Source organism: Falco peregrinus, chromosome 4, assembly GCF_023634155.1.
Source record: "Falco peregrinus isolate bFalPer1 chromosome 4, bFalPer1.pri, whole genome shotgun sequence".
Taxonomy (NCBI): domain Eukaryota; kingdom Metazoa; phylum Chordata; class Aves; order Falconiformes; family Falconidae; genus Falco; species Falco peregrinus.
Window position 1 is genome coordinate 100,066,745 of NC_073724.1, and position 25,694 is coordinate 100,092,438.

Sequence of the window (25,694 nt, forward strand, 5' to 3'; positions counted from 1 at the left end):
AGTTCTGTACTACTTTGCATTTACAAAGGGCAAAGTGATCTGTCAACAACATTTCTATTTGCAACTTTTTGTGAAGTTGTAGCTGGAAGGTATCAGTTTCAGTATTATATGTGAGGACACCAACGTACAGCAAGATTCAGCAGTTTAGCATTATTTATGATCTTTGAAATAACACAGACCTTGAGAGTACTGGAGATGATTTCTTATGTGGTAAGTCTTCCCAAAACTCAATATATCCTCATCCCATGGGAGCTTCTGCCTCTTTTAAACCATCCTACCTCAAAGCTCACCTAGCAGAGAAGGCAATTCCTTAAGATGCAGCAACTACTGCTAGCTATGCCTGATTGAGACCAGCATCTGTAAAGGTTGAGTGGCTTCTTTTTAGTTAATTTTTTACCCTTTTATCTCAGTCTTTCTTTGCCTGTCCTTCGTAGGCGATTTCTCACGGCTGCGAATGTTTTGCATAGGAAGGTGATGTGCTCTAAGATTTAAGTGGTGTATTGATCAATCTTCCCTCTATTTTTTTTTTATCCTTGATTTACCAGATATTTTAAGTTAAGAAGGAACGATATCTTTTGCAAAGAGGCTGGCAGCACGCCACAGCGATGAAAGATATCCTTCTAACTGGAACAAAGAGGGATGGTTAGGGATCCTGATCCCAGCAGGGGCTATATTGGGATGCTTTATGTGCCTAAAATACTGGTTCCAGACAGACACCTAAAAAGCCAACCCAACCCCACCCAACCCAACCCAACCAACCCCCCAGGCCCAGACTCTATGGTACCTTGTGTAGCGACGGGTGCCGGGTGGATGGGGGTGTGAGGGGCTGTGCCATGGGAGCAGCAGCGCTTTGCTGAGCACAGATGGGGTGAGGCAGCAGGGAACCACACCGCGTCTGCAGGTCTGTACCCCACAGAACGGGCCCGCAACGCGGGGCCGGGCTCCCCGAAGCCGTGGCACCCGCAAGCGGCGCTGAGGGGACGCTCAGGGCCCGGCTCCGCACCCGCCTGGGCCCCGCGGGCCTCAGCGGCGGAGCCCGGGAGGCGCCCGGGGCGGCTGGGCCGCAGCGGCCCCTCAGGCCCGTGTCCCCGGGGGGCGGCGGGGACTGCGGCGGGGCCGGGCCTCCCCCCTCCCGTGCCGGGCGGGGCAGGAGCAGCAGCCCCCGCTCGCGGCGGGGTTGCCCTTGGCCCCGGCCCTGAGGGAGGTGGCGGCGGCGGAGGACGCAGCACCCGCCGCGGCGCCTCGCCGCCTCCTCAGGAGGGCACCCCTCGGGGAGCCGAGCCCGGCGAGCGCTTAGCGCCTCGCCCGCCCCCGCAGCCAGGCCGCGGCGGTGCCAGCGACCGCCGCCGCAGCGCGGCGTCTGCGTGAGGGGGGGCCCATGGCCAGCCCGCCGCCGCCCTAGCCGGCCGCGGGCTTCGCCTGGCGCCCCGGCTGCAGCATGCCGAACAGGGCCGGCCTGGACACGGCGCTGAGGATGTCCCTGCAGCGCAAATCCTCCAAGATCCACTCCTCGGCTGGTGAGGAAAGGACCAGGCGGGAGGGAGCGGCGGCGGGGAGGAGGCGCCGCGGCGGAGGAAGGAGCGCGCCGGGCAGGGACAGGCGCCTCCATGGCCGGGCCGCCCGCGCCCCCTCCTCCTCCTCCTCTTCCTCCTCCTCCTCCGCCTTGCCGGGGGCGTTCGGCGGCCGCGGCGGCAGGCTCGCGGTGCCGCCCCCGCCCGGGGCTCTCTGCGCGGGGTAGGCGGCCGCGGCCCCGGGAGCGGTGGGGCGGGCAGCCTGGCCCCCCCTGCACGGCCCGGCCCCAGCGCTGCGCCCCGCCGCCCCGGTCACTGCACCCCCAGGGCCCTTGCACCCCCGGGGTGCACCCCGCGCAGGGCCCGCAGCCCCCCCTGCAGCCCCAGCCCACCGGGCACCCAGCCCCCAGGGCCCCGGGGCCGCCCGGGCCCCGCTGCACAGGCAGTGCCAGCCTTTGCCCTGCGCCGCCGGGCTCGGGGCAGGTCGGGGACAGTCCGACAGAGCCCGGGTGCTGCCTTGTCGTGATGGCACCGTGCAGGGGGCAAAGTGCTGTGCCCCTTCTTTCTCTGGTTCTGATGGTTTCTGGCAGGAGAATCCCTGGGTGTGCATCTGGTTAGAGGACAGCACCGCCGGCGGTGGGCAGGCGGGGGTGGGTTTCTCAAGAGGTTCGTGTTGGAAAATGTTTACCAACTAGTTCATAAGGAAACAGACAAAAAATGGGATACTTTGAAGGTGTAATTCTGCTCCCAAAGGTCTTCCGCTGACTTCTGTAGGACCAAGGTGCATTCAGAATTCACTTGTGGTATCTGTTTTACTTGGGGATAGATGAAGCATCAGTGACATTGTCTGTGACTTACAAGACAGGCCCAGTAAAAAGCTGAGACACCCATTCCTGTGCAAAATACTTAGGTGCCTAGTACAGTCTCTGCGATGAGTAAGGGTGCAGTATAATGCTCCTTCCACACCTTGAGTAAGGAATGGGATTTTGAAACACATTTCCTTATCGGCTCTACTTTGGGTTAATTCTCAGAGCATCTTGGAAAGCATTTGCTGGATTGCTTTTGGGTGATGCTGAACTGGAAGATGTCCTCCAGCCACTCGTCGCTGTTCAGCCCATGGAACAAGGGTAAAGCAAGCTTGAAGGAGAAATTACCTTCCCTTTGGCTCCTCTGCGCAACCTGGTCACTCTAGTAGCATTCCCCTGTTTGGCCTCACTGGTTGCTAATAAGGACAGAACCTCAGGGACTTCTGCACAGCTGCTGAAGTAAGCAGGATGCTAAGCGAAGAGAGGCGTAATGCCAGCTCATAGGACATGGTAAGGTTTCAGAGTAGGATTTAGCACATTACCAGCTTTACTTGCCTTCAGCGTTAAGCCATTCAGATGAAACAGTCGCAGTTAAGCAGATTCCGTTCTCCTGTGCTTGGGGTTGTGTCCAGACCTACAGTCCTATCTGAAATCCTGTCCTGTGACAGGGAGGCTCCTTTCCCAGAGCTGCACTTTGGCAGATCTGTTTGTGACCTAACATTTGGAATCCAGGCCTAGGTGCCCTTATCCATAACCAGCCCTTCAGATGCTGAATGACTGGCACTTGGAGAATGTTTAGCTTGAACATGGCTTACATAAAGAATTTAAGCTTCAGCATTTGTAAATCATAGTTGTGGATCTAGGTGGTTAAGTGGCACCTCAGTCGTGCCCTGGGTGCCTGAGGCACCCATATCTTCCACCATCTGGGATTTATCTGTAACAGCTTTAGATTGTTACATGTTCCTTTCATTTCACCTAAGTGAAATCCAGATTAGATGATACTTTGAAGAAAGATGTGGGGTGCTGGTTGCTGATTAGCATTAAGATCACTGCTTTTCAGTTGTTGAACAATATAGTTTCTGTTTAGAATATTTTCCTGAAGGATAACAAGAGTAATATCTAGATGGATATATATATGTCATGCCTCTAAAAATACATAACAGAGGTTTGTGTAACTTGTTACATAGAGTTATTAAAGGCTGTGTTTGTAGTTGGCTTGGGACAACCAGAGCCAATCTCTCTGCCACCCAGTAAGAAGGTCCTTCCTACATACTCCCGCCGCCTTGCTTGCATCAACATTAGCCATCAGATGGTTACATGGTTGCCTGGATCAGTGCCGATGTGCCTCTCTGCCAGCCTGTATGATCTTGAATGGCAGCAGGGAAGAGACACAGAAAGACAGGAGCGCTCTGTTTTTCTCAGCATGCTCTCTGTGGGAGCCAAACAGGTTCTTATGAGGGACTCTGGGCTGTGTGAACTGGACTGTAAAGGTGCACATTTGGAGACTGAGCTGCAGTTTAGATGTGGTTGTGTGGTGGCACTGCAAAATCTGAAGACCTTTCTGAGCTGAATGGTGTGGAGGGGGGACTGGTCACCCTTTTGTTAGGGTCAGGTAACCCCATCTTCATCTGCTGTGGGTTTCTTGGCAGCTATGTATCAGAATATTCTACCTTATTTTGTTTTTAGAAGAGGTGTTTTCTGCTTTAAATTCTTGCAGTTTGTTTTTTAGTCCTGTTTACTCTTGAGGGTGTTTTGGTTATCTTAAAGTATTAGCTTTTAGTTTGGGTCACATATTTATTTTCATATTGTGTAAAGTATTCCAGTAGCTTATAGATACTCTTCTTTAGTCAAGACCAACACTACATCTATGATGGTCTAATGATGTCTTTTCACGTCAGATCCAATCGTGATTTTTTACCTTTCTGCATTTTGTAGTGTGGCTTCCACATGTGCTAATACAGTATAAAATGTAATTGGTGTATTTGGTAGGGTTTAAAACCCGCTTAGCACCAGTACAAAGGACTTCACAGAAAAGCAAATGATGTGAAAAGGAGAACCTGGAGATGGCAAGTCACTTCCTGCCACTCAGATGATCAGTCCTCTTCTTTTTTATGCATTTTCTCATTAATCGATTTTTTTTTTTGCTTTGTACAACTATATCTTTTTATTGCTGTAATGTTGTACCAGCTGAGCTAAATTGATTAGATTTAAATTATTCTCAAAGAGGTCTCCAGCTCTTTACTGTCGGAACCACAGACATCAAAGACTAACTTGTTCTTCTCCTTCCTGCCTCCTTAAAATCACTAAAAATACGCAACTGTCAATAAGACATTGGATGATTATACAATATTATTTTTATTTTTAGGGAAAAAAAACCAAATTCCAACTTTAGAATGGATTAAAGGTACAAATGATCTTGATGTAATTTACTGCAGTCTTTTTAAAAAACTGCTCAGTGGTGCATATCATCAAGAAAAAAATATTTTGAGTGCAAAGATAGTGACAGATTCTTTTCCCAAGACATAAGGAGCTGAAATGTAAATGCGATTTCATGGTATGAAACTGTAGTCTTTCTCTACCTTTCCCATATGCATTTCCCCTGAGATATTTGCTTGTGTTTATGCTCTGTATTTGGTTTTAAGAACAGCGACTGTCTCTTAAGAGTCTTACTCCGTTCTGATTGTAAAGGATCTGTCTCTTTCTTTTGTCAGAGGAATGTCTGTGTAAGAACCTCTTTGGGTTAGATCCTATCTTTGTGCTGTGATGCTACATTACTGTGATTGCAGCTGTTGGGAAGTGTCATATGGAGCAATTATAATTGCACACAGGCGTTTCTGTTTTGTTCAAAGCTTTAATCTGTAGCCATTTACAGGTTAGACATAATTCCTATAGATATATATAAAATGCACAGTAGCTATAGGTGAAAGAGCAAAGTAGTCAGCTTTGCACTATTTACATATCGCCAGTGCTGCTTCAAAGAATACCAAGTATTTTGGTATGGCAGAGGTCAGGTTCAGACTGTAAGAAGCACAGTGAAGGCTGAAGCTTTCACTGTGAAGCTCACTGAAGCCACCTGTTCTGACGGGATATCTACATTTTGCAGATCAGCAGTGGTCTTGCGTGCATATTTAAGCAAACAGACCCTATGAAAGGGGTCAGCACAGTGCTGAGCTAACAGATTGCTAAAATGTTAACATTTAAATGTTTAACTAAGAGCAAAAGCTCTCTTCTGCTGTGAGAAATGTACCTGGCAGGTGTAGTGACAGTGGGCACTAAACAGAGGGGTGTACTTCCACAGCAATTGCATTTAATGCCTGTTAACGTTACCAAGGATTACAGAAACAGCTAGCAAGACGATTGCAACCATAGCGTTGGCGCACAGCAGTTCTACTATCCAACAATAAGAAATTTTTCCAGGTGAAGACTAAAGTACGTGTGTGTTTATGCACACATTCAAACTGTGTGGTAGCAATTCCGTGTGTTACAGAGCACCTGTTTCTTTTCAACCACGTTTAACTGGCACTTAATGTAGTATAATGTGCAGCTTGTTCAATCACATCAAAGGCCCAATCCTATTTCTGTAAACACCAGTGACAATTACGCCTTTTCAGCAAGACCTCATCACAGTAAACCCCATGTTTTATGTTACTACGTTTCTATAGTGGCACAAAGCGGAGGCTTTTCAAGCAGTGTGAGATCTTGCTCAACTGTAAAGTGAAGTGGTGACAGTGATAGGGCCAACTGGAAGAGGCCAGCCTGAACTACTGTCTTGGATCGCTTGCCTGAAGCTTGTCTGGCTGTGAGAATTTGCATTAGGATGGGAGGGAATTTAAAATACATCTGTTTACAACACAAAGTTAGAAGAAGATGTATGCACAGTTACTGTGGAAAAACTTAATAAATAAACAAGGTCCTAAGTAGTGTGGCAGAAGAAACACTTTTTTGGCTTACTGTGATGGGGAGGTGAGGTCAAGAATAAATCTGTTAAAGATCAAACCACTCAGATGATGGGGAACACAGTTATTTAGAAATTAGTTGAAGAGGTAAGAGATTTAACTAACCTTCAGTTTTTAAGAATAAATTAAAGGAAATGTATTTAATAAAAATAAAATTCTCCACTGCACTGTATAGCCAATACATGAACTCTCTAATATTATGCTATTTGACTATGTTCATAACTCCACTGAAAACAGACGCATGTACTGTCTATTTATATGAACTGTTTTATTTCTTCTCTGCTCCACTCTCTTTCCACAGGACTTTTGTTTCAGGTTTTAGTTCCCTAGCAGTATCTGCTTTTAGTGGACTTCCCTGTGCTGGATGAGTCAGCATCCTTGTTTTCTGGGTAGATCTAAAGGTACTACCCTGCTAGTGTGATTTGGTGGTAATGCTGTTGTAATTCCATGCAGGACTAGAACGCCTGACAGTAAAGTGATTGCAAGGAAGCCTGCTTGTCTGTTCAGGGTCCTAGAATATCTCTAAGACAATGAAACTGTACTTACTGGGTGCAGAAAGAATAGTCTTTTAGTATTGCATTTTCATCGCCACAGGGTTTGAGTACAGTCTTGATCTCGCCAACTCTGTAGAGACTTTTTCTGTGGGAGTCTACGGTATCAGAAATTATGCTGATTTAAAGCATTCCTTTTTTTGTAAAATATTTAACTCTCTTTCCCTCCCCAAGAAGTTCCAAGCTGACAGCTCCCATTGACGCTACATGATGTTTTGAATGATCATCTGAAAATTAATGGCAGCATCTCAAACTGGTCGCTCTCCAGTTAGTTACCAACTCACAAAGCATTTTTATTGTAGTGAAGATTTGCTGAGGGCCCTATTAACAATCGTGTCATCCCTTTCCGCTCTTCTGAAAGGCTGTCAAGTGATACTCTGCAGACTTGCTACATGGTGGTACTCTTTGCCGTTTCATTTCCCTTTGGCCATTCTTCTTTGAGCTGTCAAGTATACCCTCTAAATAATCTTTGAAACTGAGAGGACTGATTTGCTACTTGTGAAGTAATATTCTGAGCGCCTATGTTAGATTTATTACTATAATACTGTTTCATATGTTTTCCTGTACCATGTTGCGTTGTGGCACATTTTAATTAGTTTGTAGTAGTACAAATATCAGAATATCTGTTACAGACGGTATCTGTAGAGCCCAGTTGCCGACAGGTTCTTTTAAGAGACAGTTAATCACAAAATCTTTCTTGTATGTATAGTTGATAGGGCAGAGCAATATATTAGACTTCAAAAAGGCAGCTGAACATCTCTGCAGCAACCGCTTTCTGCTTCTGGGACAGCCATTAAGTGTGGCTTACCTCTTTATCGACAGAAATGTTTTCCTTTCTGCCCTGGTTTCTGCTGGGATACAGTTAATTTTCTTCTTAGTAGCTGGTGCAGTGCTATGTTTTGGATTTGTCGTGAGAGTAATGTTGCTAACACACTGATGTTTTAGTTGTGGCTGAGTAGTGCTTACTCTAAATCAAGGACACTTCAAGTTTCCCATGCTCTGCCAGTGAGCAGGTGCACAAGAAACCAGGCACGAGCACAGCCAGCGCAGCTGACCCGAACTAGCCAGAGGGATTTTCCATACCATAGGAATGTGCTGAGTATATAAACTGGGGGGAGCTGGCTGGGGCCGGCGGGTTGCTCTGGGCATTGGTCAGTGGGTGGTGAGCAACTGTATTGTGCATCACTTTGGGTTTTTTTGTTTTTCTCTCCCCCTTGGATTTTATTCCTCTCTCCCCCTCTCCTCTTCATTACAGTTATTATTGTTGTTATTATTATTTTATTTCAATTTTTAAACTGTTCTTACTTCAACCCACCGGTTTTACCTTTTTCCGTTTCTCCTCCCCATCCCAATGGTGGGGGAAAGTGAGTGAGCAAGCAGCTGCATGGTACTTAGTTGCTGGCTGAGGTTAAACCATGACATTTTCAGTCTCTTATCTTTTCTAACTAAGCCTTTTGGAGCAGTTGCAGGTCTATAAGACATGACATCTGAGAGCTTTAGGTAAATGATTCTCAGCTGGCACACTCAAAAGGATAACTTGTGAAATATTGTTGACATGTGGAAGATTGAGGAAAAATGTAAAATTGTATAAAGTTTGGTTTGTTTGGTTTTTTAATGAAAAAAAAAAAAGTACCAGTTTTGAAAACTTCTTATTTGAACGGTATTTGTTTGGAAAACTTCCAGATTTTCAATTAGCATTATTGCCACCTTTTCATAATGAATTCTGTCTACTAGAAAAGTTCCTGGGCAGTTTCTTTCCAGCCTAAGGAGATGGTAAGCTTCCTGCCTGTTTAGAAGCTGCTGGCTCTCAGACCACTGGTTGAGACACATGTCTTACCATGGCAGTAATTCTTGATTCTGGACATTTTAAATGTGAATACTGGAAGCCAGAACAGAGTGAACACACCTGAAAACAGAAGATGCTAAGTTTTGTATTTTAAGCCAAGGCACGATAAGGCAAAACTGACATTATACAGATTTTAATGAGTGAGCCAATCAAACTATTTGCACTCCAAAGAAGCAACAGAATCCATATAGTTAAGGATGAATGTCACATACATGTATATGAACATGTATATGACATTCAAAGGAGGTTTTCCAGACAGCTAGAGGTGTTTCTTAACAATGTAGTTATCCTTGTAGTGAGCACTAAAGCAGTTTAAATTAGAAAGAACATGAAGTGTCAGTAAATTAGTCCCAATACTTCTATGTTGTCATGAAGAATCACAAGACATGCTGTGGATTTTTTAATATATTTCCACTGCTTCCCACCCTCACATAGGATATTTTTGTTACTTTTAGTTCTAATTATCAATGTGGAAATTGTTGCACTGGGGTATCAGTGCGAATAAATGGGAACCTGTCTTCCACTTGACTAAAATGGAAGAGCCATGATTGCGTCAGACTTGTAATTCATAACAGATCCAACAAAGTACGTCAGTTTGTTTTAGCCAAAGGCTTGGTCTGATGAAGCTTCCTTCTTTTAGAGGGTTGTAAATCAGGATTAACACAACTGAAATTACTGTATAGATTCTGTAAGGGAGAGAAGGCAGCCTTACGTTTTGTTTAGAAGTGCCTGGAAGGTGTTGAGTTTTAATTCCTAAGCTCTCAAATGCAGATGACCAAACCCATTTATTTGATTTCATTAAATAAGTAGGTAGTCATAAAAAGTGAAAACAAAAGTGTTTTATCTCCTTACAATAACACCACCCTGATTCATTTGCTACTTTGAATAGAGGGAGGGCTCACGTGTTATCTCCTGCTGACCCAGCACTGTTGTACCTATTCATGCGAAGCACAGTGAAGGTAATCTAACATCCCGTGCCTGTGAGATCTAGGAACATTCAACCTAATGCTTATAAAAATATATAAAGATACATGAAAAAACACCCCAGGCTTTTGTGTGCCTTTAAATACTTGAAGCAAATGTCACCTTAATGTAAACGATACAGTTTATTTGTAAATGGGAGACAAAAGGTGCTGAAAGTATATGCAAGGTCAACAGCAGCCGTCATAACTGAAACAGATGCAGAGGCTACATCTGCATTTGTCGTATCAGTTACACAGGTGGGAATCAGGACTTAAACTGGAAGCTTTGAACTGAAATCTCGTTGTCATTTACTCAACATTTCTGTATCACTAGGAAGGCTCAGTGCAGTTCCTGCTTCAGTGGTCCTGTGGCAACTAAACTGAAATGGATTGACCTCAATCCTGGTGCTTTGTTTTGAAAAGAGACAGGAAGACAGAGGAATTAAGGTATGTTAGTGCTCCCCAGACTGGGGAGAGGGCCAGTCCTGCTTTACAGATTAACAGTTAAATCTTGGTCCCAGAGTTTCACTAATACATGTCTGCACCTGGAAGCCATCCTTGTACCATCTGTCTGCCTGGTCATAGGGGGAAAAGAGAGCTTTCACAAGAGTTTACCAGACTGACAGGAGAGGAGAAAGTTATTCTTCCTCCCTGTCCCCAGTCAAAGTCATCCTAATCCTGTGCAGCCTGAAAAGTGGGAACTATTCACTCTTCACACCTTAACTGAAGTCCTGACCCTTGCTGAATTTTCCCCACAATCTTCAGTAAGTGAAAAGGTTCTTACCCTCTCTTTTTGGTGAAAGCAATTCTATTTACAAATCTGAAATTTGCTTATTTGATCTTTCAAAAGATTTTAAACCCTACAAACCTTTATTAGGGTAACAAAAGGGAATGATCAGTCTTCAGAAAGAGAAAGGAGTGGCTAGAAAGATCTGAATGATTTGAGGAGAAAAAGTTGATTTCCTACAGGAAAAACATGAAGTTTTGGGGGGTTGGGGTCCCCAATTAAAGACACTTCAGGGAAGTGCAGTTATTGGTAAAACTATTAACATGCAAATGCGCAGAGGAACTCATTATTTTAAATGTGTTTCATATTGAGAAACTGGAGTTGGACATCATTTCACATCTTTATATATAGTGTCGAGCCCCTATAATAGGAAGAATTAAAAATACATTTTCTGGGAAGGGTGAGGGAATATAATCTTGTAGCATACCATATAGATCCACATTACTGAAGGGGCCACTATAGTTGGTGTTTTGATTGTGATGAAGCACTTTAGGACAGGATGTGTCATTTCAGTTTGGCCAACACTTCTACATTTGTTGTGAGCTTTACAATATTTTGGTGTTTTACTTACCAGCTACAAAATGCAATCTTCTGTCAGCCTAGCTATCGTCTAAGCAGTTATATTTCTTTACATATAGTCAAGAGAGAGAAAAATTATTTCAAGTAGAAGATAGTGCTGGTACAAGAACAAACTTTCACAGACATTTAGTCTGAAAGTAATAAGCATATTTCTAAATATCAGACAACTGTTCAGAATAGCTTTACAGAAGGAGCAGTGGGAAAGAAATCTAGCTTGATCTCATAACTGAGTTTGATTGGTATATGTAAAGGACTATAACATAATAATCTGGAACAGGAGGATCTGAACTTTTAAACAGGCTTTTCCTTGTAGATCTGTGTTTTTAAATACCAGGGAGAACCAGGCAATTAATGGGAGAAAATAGACTGTATACAAAGATCTTTACAGGAGCAGGTTGAAAAATACCACCCACACTTAATATGTGATTTTGACTGAACAATAGCAACCATCAAATGCAGTATATTCCAGTACTTTCTTTTGACCATGCTAGATTGGGATGATCTGTGATGTCTGCTGTCATTTGAGTTTCAGATTAATTTCTTACTCAGAAATGGGTAATAATTGTCTTGGGAAATAGCAAAAAGTGCATAAAGGCAGTAATATGAGAACTGTAAATTAACAGAAGGGCATAGTGGCAGAGGGAGGAGGGGGGAGTCAGTATCCCTAAATGTCCTGCCAGTAGGAACAAAGTAAATCAGTTTCTCTGGAAGCCAAAAGAGGACAAAATTAAGTCACTACAAGCAGCACAACCATGACTGACTGAGGGAGCAGCCTGAACTGATAAAAGAAAATGCGTATGTTCCTACAAACTGTACGTAAGTAGAGAACATCTGCCAATTTTTTATTTTATTTTTTTTTTTTTTAGTATGACTGCGTGCAGGAAGAGAGATAAACTCTGGGAGTGTTCTGCTGCCTGGACTATGTTTTCTGATATTCTGAATTCCAGTCAGTGTGGTTTTTTTCACTCTGGAATATAGACAGCCTTTGGATACAGCTGGCGATCAAACCACAAGGGTGTTTTATACATTAGTGACTCAGGAGGTAGAACGGCACATGTCTCCTTCTTAACACCAATTTATCAAGAGCTTCCTCTTGTGAGTTGTAATGTGTGCTGTCAACCTAAAATTGCCCAGTAACACAGATGATGCTTTCCCTAAATGCATGCCAGGGAGCCCTTCTGTCATGGATGTCTTAGTTGGGACTGTGTGCGCAGCATCTTCCATACACAGCATCTCCTTGTTACCACTCTTCCTCTTCTGATAGAGTAGCTCATAGGAGATTACAAAATCCCAAATCCTACAGTAGATCCAGGTACGTCTCTTTGGTTGCAGGATCTCCATTGAAATCAGCTGATGAGTATATTTTGTCTCGCAGTAGGTGTATCTACCATTTAAATCCCTACCCATTTCCAGCACTGACTCCATGCCATCTCCCTCAGCGTGCTTCCCTGCATTGCTTCTGGTAGGAGTTCCTTAGGTGCAAAGGGCTACACCTGGCATGGCCTGGGGGAGAGCAGTTAGTGTTCCAAGCCTGAACTGCAGGAGAGACCTCAGCCATCCTAAACTTTCACCATCAAGAAAGACTGTGCATCCAGGGCTGCAATGAAGAAGAGTCTGCAGTCGTCAACACTGGATGGTTTTGTTGAAGTTGTGGCCTGCCAACTGATTATCTAGACCATTTTCTTTGAGAGCTTTTTGCCAAAACCCCAAAGAGAGAAAAATGGGAATAAAACAGCTGCAGTAATAGGTCTGATATGAATTTGTTGAGGCAGTGCAATTTTGTTTTACTGCTAAATAGCATAGGATTTAAATAATTTAGTACTCCTTTTGGTACTTTTTGGTTCATTAGATAGCCAGGTTCCCAGGCTCTGTGCACCGGCCATTTCTGCTATCGTTGCTGTTGTTCAAAGAGACATTAAACTCTTATTAGGCTATCAGTGCCATCTCCTATGTGGAGAGATCCCTGACAGCCAGAGGCAAGAGTTAATTTCAAACCTTCTTCTTACCAGAACTTGTTTGTTTTTTTTTTAATTAAAGTCCCTTGTAAGATACTCAGCACCTTACGCACAAATATCTTGTTGAATTTCTCCCTCATTCTGTTACAGGCTACAAATCAAATCAGAACATCACTTTTCCCCACTGATTAGATGATAGGATTTATATTTCTATGGCCTAGTTCATGTCTAGACAGGGCAGATGGTACTATTGGAATGTACACCATCATTAATTTGGGACTGAGCAACTGTAAACAACCATATTTTTTACTTTCATCAGAATTAGTGCATGGACTAGCATTCAGTAATAAAATATTAGTACCCGAAGCAGAAGCCACAAAATTTACCAAGGTGGATGGAGAAGGACAGCTGTGATGGGGTGGCTTCTGTCTTCATGGGCAGCTAAAGCTCTTTTACTTCAGTTCTCAGTATTTTGTCATCAGTGTCTCCAGAGCAAGGGAATAACTTTAGTTGTCTACTCGTAGGGTCAATATGAAGATTACAGGCAGCTACATATTATTCGTATGGTGCTGGAAAATAGAAGATGGTATATGAAAAGGTTTCTTTAGTCAGGTAAGTTTGCAACCATTAGGTTTAAATGTTTTTCATAGTTGCCATCTGGCTTTGGTGGTGTCAGACCTCATGAAACCAAGCCCATGTGGATATTCTGGAAAAGACAAACAGAGCATGACCTTTTATTTAATCCTCTATTTCTTGTAAAGGTTTAGTTTTAACAAGGACATTTTATAAGCTATACTTTGGTAGGTTTTGGGCATTATTTCTTAATATTTAAATAGCTTGTTAACAATGACTCTACTCCTACATAAACAATTCTAATAATAAAAAAATATTGATACATCAGTTTTTATAAACTAAAATTTGAGAAGCGTGATTAACAACGTGAAGAAGGGGGAAGGGAAGTCCTACATTAAGAAGATTGGCAGTGCTTCAACTAGAAGACTATGCCGTGACTGAGGATATAACCAAAATAGAATTGGATTAACAGAAAAAAAGCAAGCAGCTAAATCTAAGGTCAAAGCAGAAATAGATGCTTTGAAATTGTCTCATATGCCAAAAGACAGAAAAAGATATTCAAGCAGTTCTCATATTATATACACCTGTAAAAATGAAAAATCAGTTCATATTAAAAGGAACTGTGAAAGAAGACTCAAATAGTAACAAGTCAATTAAGAGATTCTGAACTAAACTTCAAAATATGCAAAAAAAATACAGTAACCTTTCCTGATTGTTTATACATACTTTAACATGTATAATGTTACAAATTAAAAAATAAACTAGAAAATATAGCTGTAACAATATAAACACTTACAAAATCAAAGGAACAGTAAAGTGGTCTGAAAACTCTTTCAGGTGGGGCAACATAGTGATCATTCAAGCTGGATAAGTTGTGTTGTAACTAGTCACCAGAAAGTAAGTTTAATTACATGTAAGTTCTGCCTGATACCTATTATTACAGCTCTGTTTACACTAATGAGCCCCAGCCCCCTAATTTGTGGGTGGGAGAAGCTAATGCACAGAGATAACGCTTTATAAGAGGAGAAAGGAAGTAGAAGGATGTGTCTGTAGAGGTTTTGGGAGGATAAGCTGTAGTATTTAGGAGGTTTGCCCTTTTAGCTTTGGATTTTAGTCAGGTAAGTTTATTTAAGGGGAGGGAAGGTTGTACTTATTAAAGAAAATAAATTTTTTTGACGTGTTCATCTGTAGTGCTTTGAGGTAGATACTGATTTTAGAAAAGATACCTGTATATTTTTTTTTCACTTTCCTATGTGGAGAAGCTGAAAGCCTGTTTTCCTGGTAGTAAGATTTACTCAGAAATATAGAAAGAATCTTGTAGTAAGCAAAGCATATGCCTGCTTTTACTGTAGTGGTTTTGTTCTTTTATTCATAATTAGATACTGCTAGATAAAAGTATAATTAAAACTTAAACCTGGAGTACAAGCAACTATAAATCAATATCAGATTAATTCCTTCCTGTAATTCTGTGTTCTTGTCATATGTGCTTAAACTCTGATGCAAGTACTGCAGTGGTTGTTCTCAATAGCTGCATAGTAGGAGCTATGTTGAAGATGGTTTACTTACATGTGAGTAAACCCTTCTAACTTATTAGGGTGAAGGGCTAATTAGTAGCGAGTAACTGTTGTTTAGCAATGAATTCAGTATTAAGATAGTGACTGCGTGGAAGGGATTTCTTTCCATTGAGTAGCTCTGCTATTTGCTGCAAAGTAGAACAGCTATGTAGAAATAATGTGGTAGTAATATTTCTGAAGAGCTCTAAGCACAATTCAGTAAACAAATGCTTACTAGCTGGGGTCTTCTGCTTATATATGAGCAAGTATCTTTTGTAATAGTATGTAGAGGGAAGAAGAAGGCGGCTTTTAGGCTTTCAGAAAAAACTGTTATGTGAAACTTCTCACTAGTATTTGAGAGAACTAGCTGTTTGCTTTCATTTTCTATTTTATTAAAAAAAAAAGTGACGCTTATGCTCGGGGTGGGGAATGGCTGTTTACCTTTCAAAAGGTGTCTTCTTCACAAAGGAATGAGAAACTTGAGCAACATGGTATCTAATCTGGGAATGGACACAGCTCAGCACTGTCTGAAGCTCTGTCCTGAAAAGTTTAGAACCACTTTTGGACTCTGCATCTTAAACAATTCCTTGTGTTGAACAGGAGGAAAGAGAGGAGTGACTGGAGTCTAGCTGATAAGACTTTCTTAGGAATGAAACAGTAGTGCTTACTGAACCTGGATGGATGCACTGTCATTGGTAATTGAGTCAGCTAGGTGGTGATGTTCAGCTTTCAGCAGTGGTTGGCTGGTTGGTTTGGGCTTTTTTTCTTCCTTTCCCTAGGGCTACTTTTTTATGAAAAACTCCTCCAGTACTAACATATGAGTCATAAGCATAATTTCCTCTAAAGCCACATAAGCCTATGTAATACTAGATAATAAAATATTGAAAAGGTCTGTGATTCTTGTCTTCACTCATTCTGGTAGCAGTTCCAATAAAACTGCCTTTTGCAGATAGGTACCGGAATGTCTCAAAAGTGACAGACAGATGCAATACAAATGTACTTAATCCTCAGCAAGGATGGAATAGGTCAAGCTGAAACCTGATCTGATGGTAAACAAGCATTTAATGTTTTTGCCAATGACAGGCTTTTTGTGAACCCTAGCTGGCAGGAGATTTGTATGGTCATAGCCCGAGCTGGTCCAGTCAGCATAACTCTGCCTAAGTCAAATTCACTGCTGCCAGTCTGCAGCAGTTCAGGTCTAATCTACAGACTTTGCAGAAAATTCTCTAGAAGCACTGTAATGGATCTTTTAGAGATCAAGCCACTGAGACTATTATTCATCTCTTTAGGAGTGGGGGCGAGAGGAGAAAAAAGAAATAGTGGGGGAAGAGACTAAAGAATAGTTCTAAAACTTAAACAGTACAGGTGCTGCAGACAAGACAGCTATTCCAGGAAGAAAAACTAGCATGAAAGGGCTTCTTGGGTTGAGATTTTTCTAATAAAAATATTTTGTTGGGGAAAATTTCTCCAGTCATATTTATAGTATAGGACTTCACAGCAGCAGGTGGATAAATAATGCTACTGCAGCATTAAAATAACTGGTAATTTTTCATATAATGTGCTTCAGAGAGAAAAGGAAGGATCCACATGAGGTTCTAGCTCTATGAGCTTTCTTATCATCCCTGATCTGATCTTCTGACTGAGGCTGTAGAGCAGAGATGAGACTGGCTGATACTGCAAAACCTGTAAGTCTCTCTTATCTGTCAGTAGCGTTCTTTTCCTGCAGGGGACAGGCAGAGGCGTGTGATGGCAGCTTTTCTCTTGTCCTTGGTTAAACATAGAACTGCTGTTGAATTTTGTGTTTTACCAGTCTGTTTATACATTCACTAAACTAAAAATAAACTTGTCCTATGCTGAAGGTTTTTATTAAGTTCGCAAGTCTGTCTTGAGCTTTGTACGGATGTATGTCTTCATTAAGCTGCTTTAAACATAATTAGCTGTGTTCTGGTTTTGGTAGTCCTCAGTGATACACATCATTTATAAGCAACATGAGAGGTTCTGCACTGGATTCTTCATTGAGTGCTCAAAGCTGAGAGAACAGGAATTGTTCTTCTAGGTCCAAATATAAGAAACCTGAAATACCCACTCCTCCACCACCTTGCTGTAACTCTTCTCTTGGGAAGGTTGTGGTTTCAGTATAGCCTCCAAGTCCTCTGAGAAACAGCCAGGTGGTGGGGAGGGCTGTTAATTATCACATCAGCACAGATACTCCTGTTTTAAGATAATTTAAAAGGCAGAAAATGCTAGTGCTGGAAAATGAATCTGAGGAATGTGTTACCTCTCTGCAAACCCTATCTGTGTTGTGATGGTGATGCAGGATAGCAGAGCCACTCTGGAACGTGTTTGTTACTTCTAGAGCTCTGAAATAGTTAGCCTGAGATTGATTTTTTTTTTTTTTTTTTTTTTTTTTTCCCTCTGCTGTTAATAGTTAACTCCATGTTGTCCATTGTGGACTGAGGATGGCATTTCTTGTTTCTCTTGCTGGAGCTGAGTGATGAGTCTGCATGGGTTTCGTTTGCAGTTCTGGGATTCAGTGCAGTCCTCTACATGCATGTGGAGTGTCCTCTCTACCATGTTGGGATTGCTGAACAGTCCTTGGTCTGAAGGTGGAGAGCTAAAATAGCCTGTCTGATTAACAAGACTGTATTAATTTTGCTCCTGCATTATGTCAAACTTAAACATAGAGTAGATACTACACTAGAAAAATTGATATGAGTTAAATAAGAACATGATAGAATCTTATTGGTTATTATAGTCGGCAGTTATGAAGATGCTGTTTTTCTGCAAGGCATTTGGCTGCTGCCTGAGATAGCTGAAAGCATATTGCAATTAGTGAGAATGAATTGTTTGCCAATTTCCTCTCCTAAACGGTTCCATTAACAATCCCACGAACAGTTGTAGTGAACCTTTAATGAATATGATAAGCCACATAACCCATGTGAGCCTGTGTGGCTTGGTCCATGGTATGTTCTGTAATGGTACTATGCAGTCAGGTTTGCTATTTGCTTTATTAAGTACTTAATCAATGATGTGTATGATTTGTATTTAAAATACATTGCTTCACTGAGAAGAGTAGACTATAACTTCATTCTTCCCTCCCCTGTTATTTCCTTCATATCTACTTAACTACATATCTGTGTTAAAAGCACACTTGAAAAAAGGTGGAAGTAGCAGAGTGGTAAGGATATAGTGGATTAATAATGTGCTGTTCTTGGCTTAACACTCAACGCTTTCAACTTTGATTTGTATGATGCTGGGGTACCCTTTGGGTGGGATCAATGCCTTAGAGGCATTTTGGTGGCTTGTACAAGCAGTGAAATCCCTCAGCATTGCAGACAGGGTCTGCTGTGTGCTCATTTAAAGGAGCTGAATTGGGCTTACACATACAACTTGGATGTCTAAGTCCATACTGAATAGTCCTCAGTCTAACAGAGGATGAGGTAAAATTGGGCCTTGCTTCTGAAATAGCTGAGCCAAAATGAACTCCAGAAGGTCCTAGTCTCTTCTTCCTGCAAATGATCCTTCCCTGTTGTCCTCTGCATTACATGTGCAGTTGTGAAGCAGAGAGAAGTGGTTTGAAGAAATGCTGGGAGGGAAGTTTGCGGCCGACTGCTTAGTCGGTCCATACCAGTCAGTCCTTGATGATCAAACAGTTCTTCCTGATTACTTCTGGATCAGTCTTGGTGGTCTTTCTTTCCCCTCCTTGCAAAAGAAGGGATTTGAAATGCTGGTGTTCAAGGGAGATTCTTTAAACCTTAGTTCCCTACTTCATAGTCAGATGTCTCCTTGGAAAGGCAGTCTCACCTGCTGTCCACGTATCTCATGGCTGCTGCATAGTGCTGCCTGGTGAGCAAATGGCTGGTCTGAGCTGGGTTTGACAAATACAATGAATTTATCTGTAGCCCAGTTCATTAACCAAGTCTGAGCCGTGAACGTTGTGCTGTTAGTATTGCTAGTGGTATATCTTGTCTATTGTCTGTCTTCTTCCCCTCCTGCTGCCTCTTGGGCAGTTCTTAAGTAATGGGTGCACCTGCTGGTGCCCTGCATGTCTAGAGCAGGTGTGCTTTGTGACTAATAAATAGGGCTTACATGTTTCAAACAGGTCTAGTTAGAGTGGGTGAGGGAAACAGAAGCTGAATGATGACAGAAGATATACAGTACTGGATTTTAATCTAATGCAAATTTGGACTTACAGAGCTATTCCAAAACTCCCCTGTGGTAGCTAAAGCCAGCTTTCCCTGACTTGTCAGACTGGTTATCTGTGGTTGCCAGAACAGAGCTTTCTCTACCTTCCAGCCTATCTGCCTGCTGTGGATTCCTTCGATTTATTTGTTTTTTTAGAAACAATTGTTCTTGATATGTAGTGAGGATTGCTCATAAGGGAGTTCCTGTGGATCCACTAACCATTAGAACTTTTTCATGAGAAGAGTCTCAGGGCTGCATTAAACCAGTCTTGAGAACCTGTAGGGAAAAGACTTGGTCTTAGTGCTTAGCTACAGCACGTCGTCTTCAAATTCTTAACTTCTCAGCTAGCCTTTGGTCAAAGGCTGGAAGTAACACCACAGGGCTTTTTTAGGCAAGAATTGGTAAGTGATGAAGTTCCCTTTTGGATTAGTGCATGTGAGGCCTCTGGTTTTAAAAGGCGTTTTTCTACAGTGTTTCTCTTCTGGCCTGTTAGAAGGCAGCAGTCTCAGGCATAGGCCAAGTGCTGTTGCCACAGGGTATGAAGAATGCATTTCTTTGCTTTATCCTGTAACTTTTAAGGTTGTTTTTTAAATGGTGGGGTTTTTTTTTCCCTTATAGAAGTCTAGTGTTCTTGCTTCTAGAAATAAAAACTGAGCTAAATCAGCTCTATAGCATTGTTAATTCTAGGTTAATGTAACTGCAAATAAAAGCAAGAAGCTGTAGTGGCCTCAGGCTACTTAAAATAAACCAGATATACCTTAATATGGTGAATACTTTTTCTTATCTTGGTGTTTACTCAAGAGGATATTAAAAGGATGGAAGAAAAATGTCTGTTCTTTTTGTTGATAGTATTATGTTGTTTGCAAGTACTTAATCTTCTTTATTGACATCAATATTTTAGCCTTCTGAAGTAGAAGGCCTATTTAATATGGAAGCAACTGCATTGATAACATAGAGACAAAACCATTGATAGGTGGATTGCAAGGATTATCTGTTAATAGTTAGAGCTGCTTTAGCTCATTGTTTTGTGCCCCAAGTCAGGTGTAGAGCATAAGCTAGTGTCGGGGTATTAGTTCCCCAAAATTGAAAATAGTTTACTGTATTTGCTGTTAAATTCAGATAATATATCTATCTATATATAGGCATTGCACCTGTTGATATAAAGGCTGGGTTTCTGTGCTTTGGTTTTTATGCTAACTGGAGGTGGGGTGGAAGGGGAGGGGGATGAAGGTGAGTGAGAAGTTGGTTGTCCTGCTAGTGAAATCTAATTTGTTCCTGCTGAAACCTTTTTTTTTTTTTTTTTTCTTCCCTGCAGGAGTGTTTCTAAATCAGTATTTGAATAACTGTTTTCTGGTAGTCCTGGATGTCTTTATGGAAGTCATAGGCATAGATGACTTCAACCGACAAACCTGTATTTCTAGTATACATAGAATCACGGAATGGTCTGGGTTGGAAGGGACCTTCCAGATCACCTAGTCCCACCCCCCTGTCATGGGCAGGGACACCTCCCACCAGACCAGGCTGCTCACAGCCCCATCCAGCCTGGCCTTGAGCACTGCCAGGGATGGGGCAGCCACAGCTGCTCTGGGCAACCTGTGCCAGGGCCTCACCGCCCTCACAGGGAAGAATTTCTTCCTAATGTCTAACCTAAATCTGCCCTCTTTCAGTTTAAAGCCATTCCCCCTTGTCCTGTCGCTACATGCCCTTGCAAAAAGTCCCTCTCCAGCTTTCCTGTATGCTCCTTTAGGTGCTGGAAGGCTGCTCTAAGGTGTCCCCAGAGCCTTCTCTTCTCCAGGCTGAACCACCCCAACTCTCTCAGCCTGCCTTCACAGGAGAGGTGCTCCAGCCCTCTGAGCGTCTTCGTGGCCCTGCTCTGGAGCCACTCCAACAGGTCCATGTCTGTCTTCTGTTGGGGGCCCCAGAGCTGAACACAGCGCTCCAGGTGGGTCTCATGAGAGCGGAGCAGTGGGGGAGAATCCCCTCGCTCGACCTGCTGGCCACGCTGCTTTTGATGCAGCCCAGGGTGCGGTTGGCTTTCTGGGCTGTGAGTGCACGTTGCTGGCTCATGTTGACCTTCTTGTCCACCAACACTCCCAAGCCTTTCTCCTCAGGGCTGCCGTCAGTCCATTCCCCACTCAGCCTGTACTGGTGATTGGGATCGCCCTGACCCATGTGCAGGACCTCGCACCTGGCCTTGTTGAACTTCATGAGGTTCACACTGGGCCACCCCTCAGGCCTGTCAAGGTCGCTCTGGATGGCATCCCTTCCTTCCAGCGTGTTGGCTGCGCCACACAGCTCGGTGTCGCCGGCAAAGTTGCTGAGGGTGCGCTCAGTCGCACTGTCTGTGTTGCCAGCAAAGATGTTAAACAGCGCTGGTCCCAATGCCGACCCCTGAGGAGCGCCACTCATCATCACTGGTCTCCACTCGGACATCGAGCTGTCAGCTGCAACTCTTTGAGCACAACCGTCCAGCCAATTCCTTATCCATGGGGTGGTCCATCCAGAAAATCCACATCTCTTCAATTTAGAGAGAAGGATGTCAGGCAGGACAGTGTCAAATGTTTTGCATAAGTCCAAGTAGATGACACCAGTTGCTCCTCCTTAATCCACTGATGCTGTAACCCCATTGTAGAAGGTCACCAGATTTGTCAGGCATGATTTGTCCTTGGTGAAGCCATGTTGGCTGTCACCAATCACCTCCTTGGTTTCCATGTGCCTTAGCACAGTTTCCAGGAGGACCTGCTTCATGATCTTTCTGGGCACCAATGTGAGACTGACTGGCTTGTAGTTCCCTGGGTCTTTTTTCCCTTTTTAAAAATGGGGATTTTGTTTCTCCAGTCCATGGGAGCTTCAGCGGACTGACATGGCTTCTCAGATAAGAGGGATAGTGTGTTAGCCACTTCATCTGTCACTTCTCTCAGGACTTGTGGATGCATCTCATCAGGTCCCATGGAGCTGTGCACCTTCAAGGTTCTTCCTTAGATGGTCTCGAACCTGATCTTCTCCTACAATGAAGTTCTTCTTTCTCCCAGTCCCTGCCTTTGCCTTCTGTGACTTGGGCAGTGTGACTGAGGCAAAAATGTCATGGAGTACCACAGCCTTTTCTATGTCTTGGGTATCCAGGTCTCCTGTTTCCTCCTGGAGAGGGTCCGCATTTTCCCTGGTCTTCCTTTTATTGCTGATCTACCTATAGAAGCGTTTCTTGTCCTTGATGTCACTGGCCAGATTTCATTCTGTCAGGGCTTTAGCTTATCCAACCCAGTCCCTGGCAGCTTTTACAGTTTCTCTGTATTCTGCCCAGGCTATCTGTCCTTGCTTCCATCGTCTGTAGGCTTTCTTTTTGTGTTTGAGTTTGTCCAGGAGCTCCTTGTTCGTCCATACAGGCCTCCTGTAATTTTTGCTGGACTTATTTGCTCGGATGCCTCACTCCTGAGCTTGGAGGAGGTGATTTCTTGGGCTTTCTTGGGCCTCTGCTCCCTCCATGGTTTTATCCCATGCTACTCTACGAAGCAGATACCAAAAGAGCCCAAAGCCTGCTGTCCTGAAGTCCAGGGCAGTGAGTTTGCTGTGTGCCCTCCTTACAGCCTTAATCTTGAACTCCACATACATAGCAGGGGTGTTCTTGCTGTACTGATACTGTAAAGTCAGTCACAGAGGAAAAAAACCTCGAAGACTTGATTTGAAGTTTTAGAAGGCAGGCATTCTTTATTGCAGTGTTGGGAGCACGGGGGAATGTTTCCTGAGTGTGCTAACCAAGTTCCTCATATATATATAAGTAGAGTACCTGCACATTCAGAGTGTGCTACAGATTCATTTTCATTCATGTATAGCATTGCTTACAGGTTTCTCGCTTCTAATGCAGATTACTGCACATCCTCACATAGCACTACTGAAGTTTTTATTAACTGCACATGCTCCCTGCGTGGGGGGTTTGCCCTCTTTTAGGGAGGCTATTTGAGTTAGAGATTGTAATCTCCCACTGCCATGATTACCTTTGTCCTACTTCCAACCAGCTTTCTGTGGATTGCAACACTATCAACTTGTCTCCTCTTGCAGCCAGAACTTTCCTTACTTGGAGGCTTCTTTCTGCATAATTTAAGATAACTGTATTCTTTTTACCATCCATACTTTGTTTCCCGTCCTTCCCAAGGCTGACTCCCTTGATTAGAAGTCCCTGCATTCGTCACTTTTAACAGCTTTAGAGAGTCAGCTTGGCCTAAACATCGTGCACAATTTCATTTAACATATAGGTAAACACTAAATCAGTTTAGTAATTCAGGAGTTAGAGACGTATTGTCCCTTTGCTGATTCAGCAACCTTCCCTTAACAGAATACTTTGACATAAATGTATATACAGTGGTATCTATACAGTGGCATCAGTACAAGTACAAAAGCAGCTTTGGAGGTGTAACTAGATCCTGTGTTTTGTCATGTCCCTATCCACAGTGTTGTCAGCATGTATGACATCTTTACAGGGAGAACAGAGGTGATCCTGCATCACCTACACTTTGATACTGGAAGACTGCTCTGGAGTACCTGGAGAACAGAGGTTTATTCTGTGATAACTGTTGATGGCTGTAAAAGCTCAGAAGCAGACACTATTATAGGAATATGAGTGGCTGTTACCCTATTGCATATTTTCCATAAAGATAAAATTGATGGTTTGTGCTTTCGTCTTGACTGTAGTTGCTGGATGAGTATTTCTTCCTGGAAAGGAAAGCACTTTGTAAACACCAAGAGCACGTGCTGTAGGTAGTACTAAGATAATCTAGGAAGAAACGAGGCTTTATGGAAAGCTTGCTCTCTCTTCCTTTGCATGCTAGGTGTCTTACAAAATGCATTTTTAAAGATACCTGCACTTGAGCATATGTAGATGGCACAGTGTTTAGAGGTGACCCATAAGAAGCCTCTAAGGGTGTGTACTTAGTGAGTGGTAAGCAAGCAGCACAAATTGGGGGTAGGTGGACAAGACCATTCTTGTTGTCTTCAGAGTTTCATTTTATGGTGCATTTCTGTTTAATTGGGAATAGTTGTGAAAAATCATACTTCAACAAGGTACTAGTTTTCTAGGCAAGTTGTAGGGGCTTCAGGCCACAGTACTGACTCTGTTGTGGGACTTGGCTCATAGCAAAGGAGCACAACTTGAGATAAAGGCCTGAAGTCAAATTCTTGAGGTGAATTAATGCTTCTGTACCTTGCTGAGTTTCTGACCAGAGATGTCAACAACTTTGAGAACTAAGTTCTTGAAAATTTCTTGAAGCTACAGTCGATCTCTTTTAAAAATTTGAAGTTTATTGGCCAAAGTGTGCTTTTAGAGGAGCAAAAGCCATTCTTTCATGATGCTGCATTTTTATGCTTTTGGGCCACCTCTGGCTTGTGGGAAGCCTCAGTATTGCTCTTCAGACCTGCTGTGCTGGGGGAGTGTAATGGGAAAGCCAGGACTCCACAGTCCAAACACATTCTCGCTTTGGGTTGATATGGGACCAGTAGTGGTATGGGGAGTGGGAGTGTGAAAAGTGGTTTTGCACTGTTGCTCTTAGTCACATGTTACACTGTGGCTGAAGTTTGTAGAAGGCCCACGGGGTTTTTGCTTGCTTAGGGGTACAAGTCACAGTACCATCAGGTTTCTTCTCCTGGTCTGTGTGTACTGGGTGTCTGGGTAAGTGAACTGAGCGTTGGACTCCAGAACAAAAGGAAGTTGAGGAAAAGAAGTCTTGGTCGGAGAAGTCAAAGCTATTACAGAAAGAAGATAGGGTTTCTATAGTTTTATCACATCTACAGCTTTGGGTTATCAGATTGGACTGCTTTGTTTAGATAGCAAGAGTCTGAGTTAGCAGCTGAAGGGAAAACTTCATGAAGAAAGGTAAGTGGATTTGAAATAAAGGAAGAGGATGGTGTTAGACTATAGCAAGAGGTATGAACTGTGAGAAAAGAGACGATCCAGGTCTCCTTTCAGCTGGAACTTGGCTGTTTTGGATACAGTCAGAATTTTCACTCTGTGAGGCAAAAGTGGTATGCAAAGAGGGAGGTTTAATTGTGACTCTAAATTATAGCTGGTTTCCCCCATTAAAGAGTAAATTCTGATACAGGAAGTGGCTTCCATTGTACTTGTCTGTTTTAAACCTCTTTATTTTCAAAAGTTTTAGTACCAAGTTCTGTGACAACCTAGCTTGCAAACGAGTTTTGCATTCTTGTCTTCCCTGTAGGATACAGCTGCAAATGTTGCAGGGGAGCAGAAAAAGTATTTGTAGTCAGATCTGCTGTAGGGCTGATACGTAACAAAAGATTGCTAGTACATGGGACCAAATACCTTAATGCTGGTTGAGGGATGCCTCGCAAAACAGGGGGTAGCTCAACCTGGCTGTCTTTCAAGGCTCCCGTGTTGCACTGGAAACCCACGCAATTTAATTTCTTCCCCTCACCTTTTGAA

The 25,694-nt window shown here is 43.0% G+C and overlaps 1 protein-coding gene across 1 annotated transcript in view; it reads left to right on the forward strand.

Moving 5' to 3' along the window:
- The first annotated feature begins 1,185 nt into the window (after positions 1 to 1,185).
- Positions 1,186 to 25,694, forward strand: part of ATP8A2 (ATPase phospholipid transporting 8A2) — a 349,978-nt gene continuing 325,469 nt past the window's right edge. The window contains exon 1 of the mRNA XM_055802562.1: positions 1,186 to 1,517. Coding sequence (XP_055658537.1) covers positions 1,439 to 1,517 — 79 coding nt within the window. The 5' untranslated portion in view covers positions 1,186 to 1,438. The remainder of the gene's footprint in view (positions 1,518 to 25,694) is intronic.